This window comes from Lutzomyia longipalpis, chromosome 1 (genome assembly GCF_024334085.1).
Source record: "Lutzomyia longipalpis isolate SR_M1_2022 chromosome 1, ASM2433408v1".
Lineage (NCBI taxonomy): Eukaryota > Metazoa > Arthropoda > Insecta > Diptera > Psychodidae > Lutzomyia > Lutzomyia longipalpis.
Window position 1 is genome coordinate 44,407,383 of NC_074707.1, and position 13,309 is coordinate 44,420,691.

General features: G+C 33.3%; 1 protein-coding gene across 10 annotated transcripts in view; it reads right to left on the reverse strand.

Annotated features, from left to right (window-relative positions):
* The window catches only part of LOC129787501 (uncharacterized), a 40,828-nt gene that overhangs the window by 22,665 nt on the left and 4,854 nt on the right, over positions 1-13,309 (reverse strand). For 7 of the 10 annotated variants that reach the window (XM_055823147.1, XM_055823148.1, XM_055823149.1 and 4 more), the window contains 7 exons: positions 11,286-11,828; positions 4,405-4,583; positions 1,702-2,041; positions 1,308-1,556; positions 934-1,086; positions 434-564; positions 81-164 (listed from right to left, as the gene is read on the reverse strand). In XM_055823147.1, coding sequence (XP_055679122.1) covers positions 81-164; positions 434-564; positions 934-1,086; positions 1,308-1,556; positions 1,702-2,041; positions 4,405-4,583; positions 11,286-11,432 — 1,283 coding nt within the window. In that variant the 5' untranslated portion in view covers positions 11,433-11,828. The remainder of the gene's footprint in view (positions 1-80; positions 165-433; positions 565-933; positions 1,087-1,307; positions 1,557-1,701; positions 2,042-4,404; positions 4,584-11,285; positions 11,829-13,309) is intronic. The other 3 variants (XM_055823157.1, XM_055823156.1, XM_055823153.1) reach the window with 1 other exon arrangement.

The following is a 13,309-nucleotide window of genomic DNA, read 5'->3' on the forward strand; positions in this document are numbered from 1 at the left end:
AAGGGGTAAAATAAAGAGAAAAATGGGTTAATAATGATTGATTAAAAACTAAAAGATTGAGTAACCTGTGAATAGCATACCCGTTGTTGGAACCAAATTGAAGTAATCGTGATTTCAGGCCACGTCTCGGAAGTGATCTGGGGCCGTCCGCCGAGTTCGAGGGCCTTCACGGGAACGTGTGCATTTATTAAAGTCATATTTAGCTTTTTATAAATTTGGACATAATCTCATCATGTTTCATGTGTGGTGTATTATGTTAAAAATAGAATGTCGAACCACGGAAACACCTATATATGTAGGTAGATACTTTTATATAGATTGTAATATGCTAATTATGGTATAATTACACGTTCATTTGTATTTCTTCTTTAATCTCTTTATGTACGGCTTTAGAGGAAATATGAAATTAGGGACCAATTCAAAATAGACTCACTCAGCATTCGTTTCTGGTGTCGGTAGATCCCCAATTGTCGTCAGTGTCAACGTGGACCAGTATAAGCTGCCGAGATATTTTCTTGTTAGCGTAGCATAATCTCCAGGACGGTAGGGATATACCCAATCACCCTGCAATTTATTGTGTTGACAGAAAATAAAAAAAAATTATATATAAATATATAGGTACCCATTTATTCTATACAATATTATAGACAGGCTTAGTTACACAACCCTATTAATGCTGACATAATGAATGGTAAATAATCAATTTTCTAGTAAGTTTTTTTTTCTTATACTTTTTTGTCTATTCTTTCCATCATTCTTTTCTTTCCTTATTTTCCTCTCCTTTAACACAACGCTACGCTATATCTATGTGTAATCCACCCACCCATCTGTACACGATGGTACTGATTACAAAGGAAGAATTTTTTTAGAGAGAGGAAAATAAAAATAGAATGTGATATCTGATTCAATTTACCATCAATAAATTTAAATTACCTGAAATCCTTCGACTTCCGAAAGTAAAAAATAGAAGCACCCAAACCAATGCGCTAAAATCAACAGAATATGAATTAAATTGACGACTCTCCACAAATTAGGCCACACTGTTCTACTCTCCACGATGTAGTAAAATTTGATGGACCTATAAACCTGCAATATATGATAAAAAGAAGTATATATATATACGTATCTTTGAAATTTCGCATTATCTTCTTTCCAGACGTTACTTATTGAATTAAATATAAATTATTTTTTATTATATCACTTTTTGGTGAATGTGCTAAATGCATCAACCGCATAAAACACATAAAATTCCTTTCACCCTACTCACATCAACTTTTTTAAAATTAATTTTCAAGCATAAAATTTACCTTGAAAAACCGTGGAAACCGCAAAAGAGGTTGTGTTCCGAATCTAATTTGCAACAGATCTAATGGTATTAAGGCTGCCAAATCGAGTAAAAATTCTCGTGACTTAATATAATGTTTTGCTAATTTTTTATCATCGTACACCATCAATCCTTGTTCCAGATATCCCGTCCTCAGTTGAACTACTACGTCAAGTACAAATACAATGTCACTGATGCAATCACAGGCAAACCAGAAATTGGATGCGAGATCCTGTCAAAGAAAGTTTTAATAGTTCAATATAAAATTAAATTTAATATAAGAAAATAAACTTTTTAATGATTTCTAAGCACTTCTTTCAACTTTAAAAGTTTGATTGAATTTTGAAATCATTTGAAATGAAGAAAAAAGAAATTACCTGAAGCTCTGGGAAACTCTGACGCACAATAAGAGCCCACAAATTGTATAAGACACAAAATGTTAGCACCATGAGCCAATGGAAGTAAAAATTTTCATCAGGGTTGACTACACTCTTTCGCTTTTGGATGTATCTCTTGCGCCTCTTGAGACTTTTATCCTGCTCCCCGGTCGCTCCCTCTGAACCAGTGTCTTCAATAGTTTCCTGTGTTTCAGGTATTTGACGTGTGGAGAAACGCTTGAGGAAAGAATCTTCTCTCTTCAGTGGTGGTTTCTTTTGCATTGCCGATGATATCTGAACAGTTGTTCTTAATTTCATCCATCGCTGGTTCGATTTAGTTCTATTGTGGTGAAGAATTGAAATAAGTTACAACTCATACTCCCATAATGATTAAGTAGTTTTAGTGGTTAGTTGATCTCAAAGTAAAGAAATTTTAGTAGTCAGGAAAATTCGGGAAAATCAGTAGTATTCGAAAACATTTAATATTCCTTAACACCACACCAAAAAGTATAGAAAGAAATAATTCTGATGTCCTTTTCATATAAACTAACGTACGATATCATATCAATCTTTATCATAGATTTATACCAATTGTATGTAGGTCAGTAAAGTTGTAAATTCAATAATCATGCTATATATTAAGTGAACGTACAGACTGAGTGTCGTGTTATTTAGGAAAATGTCCTTCAAGAAAGTCCTAAAATTCATGTCCCTGTTGAAAAGTTCCTTGACAGGCGTCAATGATACTGAAACTTTATGAAAATTATTAAATTAATCCTCACATTTAATCTCTAGAAATGTCCGTTACATGATCGTTTAAAGGAAATTAGTTAAAGTTTCGTGATTTATTTAAAAAAAAATCCTCTTGAAAGGTTCTTCAAAATATGACGAACATTATCTCTGGACTTTCAACAAAGACATGATTTTTAGGTCAAAACATTTTCCCAAAAAAATAAAAACATAAGAACGCAGATTAGCTGTTAATCTGGAAGATTTTTGTAGCTGAAGATAGACTCTTTATATATAGGTAGTAAGTACAGGAGGGAACGAATACACTGAATACAGTCCTTGTTTTCTGTAGAAAGCACAAACTATGTATAGAATCATTGCCATTATATGTAGTGCACTGCAAAGACGACGAGTAGAGAAACGTAGGGGTTGAAGGGTGGATTAACGTTGTACCAGTTTGTGTATATCTATTTGTATGTAGTCAGAGTCATTAAATATAAGTCTAATGCATAAGGATGAGCCCGACCAAAGACTTAAGATGTACAGCAAAGAGCAATTCGTCGATTTCTCAACCTGAGCTTTGAGTGAGGTTCTCACAGCTCAATGAATGCAGATTTTTTTATATTAAAAAAAAGTGAAAAAAGAGACTCTTTCGCACAACAGCTTATGTATGTCACCCTAAGCACCCATGTCGTGAAGTCAGGCTTAAATTGAAAAAAAAGTCCCTAAAGAGTAAGGGTGAAAATAAAATGTTGAAATTTCTGTGAATAGATTTGGTGTAAAAAAAAGATTCTTGTAAAGAAATTAATCGACCGTAAATCTATTACCTCTTCGCCTTCAATATAGTTTAAAGAAAAAATATTCTCAGTATAGATTAAAAATGGAGATGAGAGTGAAGAAGTTGATGTGAAAAATAAAAACATAACATTGAAAGTAAGTAAGAAGGAATAATAAAAAGTATGTATTGTATATAAGGTATAAACTTCAAGTATTATGTATACGGTGCACAATGAGGTCAAGACCCAACCAAAGAGTATATCTTTTAGAGTTTTCCCCATATCGATATCATACTGTTCCAAAGAAAATCCACGACGAATGAGAAAAGAATCAAAAGTGGAGACAACATAAGGAGGTCAGTGGGTGGGTGACTTTTATAGGATTTTGTTGTGTATAGTGTAATTTGTTGATAAAGTTTAAATCTAATGAAATTGTCATGCCATATTGAGCAGAGTTATTAGAGCGGGAGAAAATATACAATCAGATACCAGAAGATAGACACAAAGTGACAAAACACACATTTGACTTTCTCTTTTCTAATTTGTAAGTTTCACAAAGAAAATCACCATCCCTCTTAATCTTTCGGAGTGAGCAATAATATGCCATAACAGCCTTCACATTCTTCCACCTTTGCGACCCAGAAGTAATTCCGGGGGGTTTGGGATTCTTATCACTCTCATCCACATTGTCGTCGTCATCGTATACAGTATATCGTCCGGAAAAACGACTACAGGATCCATTATTGGAGTCTTCGGATAGATATCGCCGGAATTGCAACCGACGACGATCATCCTCCATGATTGTATCGAGGCTGGATCTCGATGGGTGGGATGCAAAGGATGAGGATCTAGCGATGTTGTGATAACTAAAATATGACCTTATTTGTATGTGTTTTGTAATGATACATAAATAAATTTTAATCAAAAATTAGAAAAATAATATTGTTCAATGATCATGATGTTATGAAAATTGTGTGTTAAAAATATTTCTACAATTTGTCTGACATTCTCTCTAATTCGCGATCTCTTGCTATTTAACGGTAGTAATCCTGAGATACCACAAATACCAGATAAGAATAAAATTTTCAGAATAAAGAATAAATTTTCTTCCACTAAGCAATTTAATCTTATAAGATTCTAAGCTTCAGAATTAATCTCTATATCAAAATTAATATTGTAATTAATTTCCAAATCTTACCGTTGCCCAGGACTTCTGCATTCCGACGACGCCGGATTGCTCGAGTCTTCTTCATCTTCTCGAGAGGTGGCATTTGACTCTGTTCTCGTGATTCCAGGCGGACTAATTGCATCAGGTGGGCTCAAAGTATTGCTCACACCCTGACAAATTGTAGATGTGCGGGTATTAGAAGTCTCCATCTGTAAAAAGAAGAAAAATTATTGTTAAAAAAAATTCTTTTTAGTTCCTATTTGAATTTTTTTGTAAATGATTTAAATAGATTGAATTTGTTCCCACAGTATCCTTTTTTGGGTGAGAAATAGTCATCCAGATAAGATAGAAATCTTTAACATGCATGAACATACCAAATACAGGAATAAATTGAATCTCCAAGAAATAAAGTAAAAAAAAGGAACCCTTTTCAATATAAGGCCGACAAAATATGGCTTTCGAAGGCTTGGGGAAATCAAAGAGGTGGAGGAAATTCAAGATTATATGCTTGATCCTTGGGAAATTTCAATAAAAGTCGATCTAATGTACCAAGTTGAGGTCTAACGACCGGGAAAACGTAAAAATGGGATGTAGATTTTTTTTTTTATAAAATCGACACAGGAGACATCTTTTTTTTTTTAATTCAAGAAACTGAAATGTTATTTTAAGGGATTTTTGTGAAATTGATTAAATACAATATCTCAAAATTTGTTCGTGTGAGAGCCATAAAAGGCGTTTTCTTCCTCCATCGAGAGAAGAAAAAAAAAAAGAAACAATCAAATTTGTTAAACGTACTTCACACCATACGTATACTACAGCCAATAGTGTGTGGGAAGAAATGTGAGAGGAAATAAACATAATAAATAGGATTTTCCTCTGCCCCAGAATGTTTCCCATAAAAGCGTCGTTTATCTCAAATTAAAATTTCCTCCCCTACAGATATTTTCTACGATAGTGAAGAAAAATTTCGCATCTAATAAATAAAAAAAACTTTGACTTTTCCAGAGGTACACCGAGATTCTGTGTGTTCTGTACAAGAAATAAGAACAAACTTTAAATCTCCGAAAGTAATCATGTATACGTATGCGATAATCTGCAACAGTTTTTTGAGTAATTACACTTTCAAAGTATATATTTCTCGTCGTCTTCTCAACCGCTTTACGACTTAACCTACATTATACAAGAAATGTTCTAAAAGTATATAAGTGCAAGAGGTGAATCAAAGGCAATTGCAAAGTTTGTTCGTTGAATTACTTTTTGTTCAAACATAAAGGTAAGACCATTGTCTATATATGTAGAAGGTGAAAATTTGAAATATCTATTAGTCTGTGATTAGATAGTCTGTGCTATCAATCGTACCTCATTTATTGTTCTTTAACTATGCATATTAGTATTAAATTTATTCATTAAAACAGGGTTTATCAGAGCTACAACGAGTAACTATATAGACTAATGTTATTTCTACCTTATTCCTTGTGCAATATATGTAAATGAATTCGAACCATTTGAACCATCATAGTCTAAAGATAACAACAGAAATTATCGAAAGGTTCAGGTGGAAGGATAAAAATCTATTTACAGTGACTCCTCGCAGTATTGCGTCCTTCAAATTGATGATTTATAGTGAAAAATGATATTTTTACGATATATCAGAAATCGAACCAAAAAGTCCTCTTTTTTGCATCCTCGAAAACGGCTTTTACGCAATCACGACGATGACGTCGTTGTAGCTAAACCTTTATTTAAGCCTCTCGGTTTCTCTTGTTCACCCACTTTGCTATCTCTCGAAGAAACATCCATTTTTCAAACAGATTTAATGGACAAAATATGTTAACGTTCAATTGAGTTCAATCAAAATATCATCATGGACAGTGAAAAATAGAAGAGGTTGCTGAAAATATATTTCTTATATGAATTTTCGGTAGTAAATACTACATATTTACATTTGTGGAATACCAAATAATTTATGAGCATATTTAATGTGAAATTTTACATAACTATATACACTCTTCAATTGAAAGGGTTGTCTTCTCGGTCTTCTAGTGGTTTCTAAGTACACACAGTATACCTAGGTAATGATAATAGAGATACTGAAAGAAGTCTTGACCCTGACGTTTTACTCGTCTTTTCGGAAAAACTCATTGAGTGGCACTTTAATTGACGCTCTTATTTTTCTCTGTTCGAGACTGATGAGCGCTATCACCACAACCCGAGCTATTGTATTGAAACTCACACATCATGCGAGGAGTGACTCTCTTGTGTGTAGAAAATGCTACGAAATATTTATCAAAGTTTTTCTTTGGAGAGGGTTCTTTTACCATTGATTATTTGTGTTTCTTCCACAGGACATGTTCTAAGGGAGGAATGGGTGAACTCTCATTTATCCATCAGTTGCTTCTATTAACTCGCACACAAGAACAATCGATTTTCTACAACAATAAACTTGTGATGGACCAAATTCTTACTTTGGCTTAATTAATTATCGACATGATTGGGATGTAAAAATGACTAAAATGCACTGGTAAATTGACCATCTTACCACCGCGATTCTTTTAGTGCGTGGAATTAATTAAAAGCACTATAAACTTTTAAAATAGATATAATTAAATTCAATTAAGTAGCATTGTTTCCTGAACATTCTTTCAAAGAATTGCTTTTAAAAAATTAAAATTTTTTAATTAGAAAAATTTAATTTAGCCCCCAAACTATTTGAGTTTGATTTCATTAATATGTATTAAAAGTAAGTTGAATGGGCAATGAAGCCTTCAGAAAATTGCAAATGAAATGTACCTATCTACCTAATCTTTTTATGACTACATCACTTGAATTTCTACATAAAATTTTGATGTATGTTGGAAAGATCTTGTACATATAGCAGCCATATCCTTTAGACCAAGATATGGGTGGAAACAACATTTTAGTAGAATTTAAAATAGGGACAGTGTGAATTCTTACATTCTAAGAGAGAAATCACGCAGCAAAAAGCAATACGAAGTGATTTCTGAGATCGATTTGGGGCATTTCTACTGATTCGATTTGCATGAGATTACTACCTCGAGAAAAAAGAATTATTACGTGAAAAACACAAAACACTTTTTTTTCATTCTTCGTCTTCTTCGTGAAAAGTGAGATATCCTTTATCCCTATATAGGGAGCTCACAAGGGTTATAAGAAATGCGATAAATATATCGAGAGAGAATTCTAATAAAATTTGGTCTTCTCAGCACCAGGAGCTTACCAAGGGTATTGCGATAGTACATAACACGTTCGGACAGGTAATATATTAATATATACAATATTAGTAAGATTTGAGTGCAGTGTGATGAAGTGAAGAAAAATATTCGTGTATTGAATGAATAAATAACTCTCTTAGGCCCCGGGTACTCACATAAAAAATGTAAAGGGAAAATATAATATGTACGTAGTAAACATTTTCGCATCCTCTTTTTACAAGATGAAATGATGTAAGATAAAACTCTACTCTCGATTTGATGTTATATGAAAAAGAAAATCCTTTAATTTTGATTTTGAGAAGAAAAAGTAAAGAAAAAATATTACTTTTCAGAAATTTATCCTTCATTTTAAATGGATTTCCTAAACATGTTTTATTTATTAGATCTATGTTTGAGACATTAATATTAACAGGAAGTATAAATACCTACCTACATAGAAAGAAAAGTATAATAACATAATTGCGTGAGAATGAGTTTAAAAGTATTTCAATCTCATATGAGGATTGTATTTGTTAAAGACCACTACCTATATATACATATGTATGTATCTACTACTTATGTAGCACGATTTGGAGCAAAATTTTCACATTAAATATTCAAATTGTGTATACATAAAATGTTGTAAAATACATCATACGTTTTGTTTATCGATGGTAAAATTCATCGTGAAAAAGGCCTTCGTCAATCCTTCGCGCGAGGATGAAAAGCACCAACTCCCACGATTTTATTGGAGAGGAGAGTACGCGGAGGAGAAAAAAGTTATCTACAATAAATGGATGCGTGACTGCGTATGAGAAAGAGAAAGTGAATGAAAAAGGAAACATCCAACGATGGTGGTGAAAGGAAAATGTTGAAACTGTTTTCCTTCAACTTTTTGGGATTAAGTAAGTTTGCTGCTTATTCATCAGACATGATATTGTTGCCGCGTCGACGGTCCACCAAAAGTGTAACATTTTTTTTCTTCTTCTTCTCTTCTAGCCTTCGTTTGTCATTCATTCGAATCACATACAAGGAGATATCTTCCCAACATTATTTATCGATCCACTGAGGATTACGAATGAGTGTTACATAGAGAATCCACATTCACCCATACCTACGCCTCCCACCCCCGATATGGGGCAATGGGATGGAGTGTGATGAGGATGACAATGGTAAAGAGTGAATTACTATTTCAACTTTGCCATATACCTTTAAATTCAACTCATGAATTAAATAACAACGCCCAAAATATTTCTCAGCGATATAAAATACAGTATAGTCCCGCAGTACGCCTATCTTCTATGTCTTTTAGAAAATGATTTTTTTGTTTAAAAAACGTTTTGTAATGTCAAAGATTTTAATTCTAACGATTGTTTTCTCAAAAAGTTCTTAAATCTCTTTTAAACCTCTAATTTCCTTAAGGATTATTAAAATTCATTATACGAGGCCATAGTGTAAAAAGTTCTATAACTAATTCCACTCATTTCGCATTGATATTGCCTAAAGGACTGTGAGAATTTAAGATACAAGAATGTACCGTTGAGAGGTATTTCTGAAAACTCCTCCCTTTTGTATCTCATTTTTCAAATTAATAAGCGAATTATTGTCCTAAATATCTATTTTCTAAGGGGATCATCTTACAAATTGAATCATGAAAAAATACCAATTTGTTATATAATTTCTGGATGTGAATTGTTATTACTCTCATTAATCAAACGTGATTTTCCGATTCTGTCTATAAAATGCGATTATGAATAAAAGTGAAATACAATATACATATGTATATACAAAGAGTAGTAATTTAATATTTTATTGCTCTGCTATTTATTTCATTTTGTCGCAGTGTGTATTATTTACAGTGTAATTAATGTTTATTTTTATGTTGAAATGTGTTGTGTGACCAAAAATGCGTTCAATATATTGCCCCTAAAAGATCTTGCAAATAGAAAGTAGAGGAGTGGTTCTGCGAAGGAAAATGGTTCATTTGAAAATAAAATAGTCCTCCTTAAATTTTCCTCTTATATAACCAAAGAAAATTTGAATTTCCCCAAAGAAGGGAGGCGAATGAAGAGAGTGTGAGGCATGAAAGTTAACCAAAAGTGGTGCGCCTAAACTCGAGCCTCAATCGCAAAATTTCTTGCACTAGAGCCACTCTAGAGTAACTCATATCATTTACATTCGTAAAATCAGTAAGATATCCAAGTTCAAAAAGGGTATTTATGTAGGTACATATCTATCTCTACTTCAATATACAAATATTATTTCGGGCTAAAATTTGAATAAAGGAAATAAAGCTTTTTCCGAACACGACGTATCAATTCATCTACTATCTAAATTTACTAGGAAAAGCTTTTTCCCTTAGCTAACCCTAATAGACCTGAGATTTAAGTAGCAATTTTGCTTCTTTTTTCTTGTTAAGGTCATGTCCTAGTCAGAAATCTAAGATCTATCGCAGCTATAAACTTTTTATTTAAAAAAATCTTGAAGCAATTTAATGTTGGTTAAATATATTTTTTTATGGTTGCCATTTATAATACATTATCGATATGCTTGTCCCCTTGCTATATACATTGATTTGTACTTGATTTTAAATAATGTTCTTGTTTGTTGGGATAAAACGAATTGATAGAATATAAAGACGAAAGCGATGGGGCGGTATGTACAAAAAAGGCGTAAGGGTCAGGTTGCCCTGAAGTTTCAAAACCCCCACACCCTGTGAAATTTTATGCTCAAAAATACATACTCAAATGTGGGCAATAAAACCCCAGAAATCTTGGGTATTTATCTTATGTAAATCAGCCTCTATGTGCTTTCTATTAGGCATCCCACAGAAATTCGACCACAATACCAGGCGCCTCCACTGAATCACATACAGAATTCCACGCTCATCATTCATTTTTTTTTTTTCATAAATCCGCATATATTTTGCAAAATACTAAAATGTTGAAAGACTGAAAGTATCAAGGGGAATTCCAAAGTCAAACTATTTTTTTTATAAATTAAAATTCTGTGAAAAATGCAATATCAGTGAAAAATTTCCCTCAAGCTAAACGCTTATGATTACAGCCCTATCAATTCGGTCAATATGTACCAACATTTTAATTTGAATTTCAAGGAAATTCAATATATTGAAAAAATATTTCCATTTTTCAAATTAGATTTCTGTCTATTGGGAAATATCAACATTTTCTTTAATATCTGTGTTTCTCAAACAATTCTGCGTATCAGTTTAAACTTTTTTCCAGACCGAAATGTCTTGAAAAGGGGGTTCCACATTGCGATATTCAGTCAACATATCGATTTTTTGTTTTTATGGCTTTTTCTCTTCTTTCTTCCGCATCTTTTAGGGGTGATATCTAATGCAATTCTGACTAGAAAACGAGAAAGTTGATTTATTGTAATGACTTCAACTATATTACAATTTATATTTTTAAAGATATAAAAAAGAAGTATAACTCTCTGTGTAAGAAGTAATCACATGAACCCCAACTGGCCCCAATTAGTCTACCAAATATCATTTCTTCTATATATGTAGTATGTATATAGTAAAAGTACCCAAAAATATATGCAGCAAAAAAATCCCTTAAGGCTCTCTGAGAGGAGAATATTCTAATTAAATTTATTTTAATTTGACAAAATTAGACCACAGCAATGAGCTGGAGAGAGGTACATACATATTTTCAAAATTATCCTACTCACCCCAAAGAATGCTGGAGCTGCGGGTGGAGGTGCTGACACAGAGGCAGCTGCTGTACTTCCGTAATTGAACTGTGTCTGGTAACTGCTTGAGAGGATCTTCTTGTGTGCTGATGCATGAGCGCGATATGCACTAACACTGAGTTTCATTGTCGTTGAAAATTACTCAATTGCTCAATTTTGTTACACGTTGGAAGATACACACAGCGATTTATTAAATTTCACAATGCATAGAAAACCTTATTTTGTACCACAGAGAAAGAAAATTCTTCTACTGTGCGAAAATGAGTAACGAAATTGAATAGTTATGTGGTGGTGAACTTTTACTGGATTTAGATGTAAATTTGTTGGAAGTTGGTAGTAACGTCTTAACGGATTCGCAAATGAATTTCTTATTTTTTCTTAACACTTGTGCATTGGATGAAATATTACAGCACTGCAATTTGGATGGAAGATTGAAGTTGATAGTGGAAATAGTTGACGAGATATCACAAAACCAATTAGGGTACATCACTAAAACCAATTTTATCAGTCATTGTGTTGACACTGTAAAGAGAAAGAGAAAAATTGTGGAAATTAGTAAAAGAAAATTTTTTAAATTTAAAAATAATACATGATAGGGATGAGAGTTGTTGAATGATACGTTCCGATATTTAACAGTGAAACAAATAGCGACCAACAGACGCTCTGAACGGTTGAAAGCTCCCTTAAGCAACTTTCCAACAACTGTCGTAGTTAAACGAGCCGTACCGGAAGGAACAACGCCTTAAGACGTTCCCCGGTCGCACAAATAAATATGTATAATCCAATCTGTCTGTTACTCTAACGATTAGGGTTGAACTACTACAAAGTCGAGATTCTGTTACTATGTACAATTTTATACTACCTATATATAATTTTTTCGTTCTTATTAGTTTAAGATCATTTTTCTATTATTACCTACTCAATTTTCATATGTACCAAAAATCTTTTACGGCATCCCAAAACATATAGCTAGGACTAAGGAGAAATTGTAATAACTTATTTATCAAAATAAATTGTCTCTCTCGAATACACTCACATAAGCCCACCAATTTTGTCATCACGTTCCATGGGATAATATCAAATTTCATTTGAGCACACGCCTTCACCTTTGGGGGCACAGCAGTTGGGTGTGCGTAGGAATGTGGCGGAAAATCTTGTTCGTCGCTAAACAATTACTTTGGACACACTGTGCTTTTGGTCCCTGACATTGAAGACGACACATCGTTTCTCGCTTATTGTGTCAACTCACTCACTGATTCATGTCATACGCAAGACAATTAATTGAGATAATTCCGTGCTTGTCCTGGCTCTCGTCATGCTGTCTTTTCTTGTTACCACCTGCCTTGCAAATTGGTGGCATGAAACGCAATCTGCATAAATATCACTAAATTACTTCACCATTCGTGTTCTTTTTTTTTCACATCCCTGTCTCGTGGTGGGCTGCGTATAGAGAGGACGCCTGGGTTCTAGAGAAAATGCAAATTTCCTTGTAATGAAATTTCCTCCTGTGCACCCTCAACATGGAGAAGTGGTGTGAAAGTTCTATAAAAAAAAGGAACTTAGAGAGGGAAAATACATTCACCTTTCCCCACACCATGATGATATTTGTAAAAATATCTTTTTCTATTGTTGGTCACAGTGAAACACACTTCCGATGAAATGACGGAAATCAGATCCTCGTTGTCTCCATTTGCCATCCCAAAAAGCTTCCCTTTTTCTCTACATCACGTGGATGATACGAAAGATGGACGTGAGTGTGTTAAATAAGTCAATTTTTTTCTTCCTCTTTTTTCGTGCTCAACGTCTCCGTGCATGAAGAGACGGAATGTAAGGTAAAATGTAATATAAGTTTCCCACCCTCGAGGATTAATCTGCGTTTATTCATAAAGTTTAATTTGTCAAGCGGAAGAAGCGGAATTTTGGTCGATTGCAGATTAAAAAAAAATTTGAGCCCGTCAACTTAATTTCAAGTTTGAAATACCTATCTTTGGGATGGATATAAA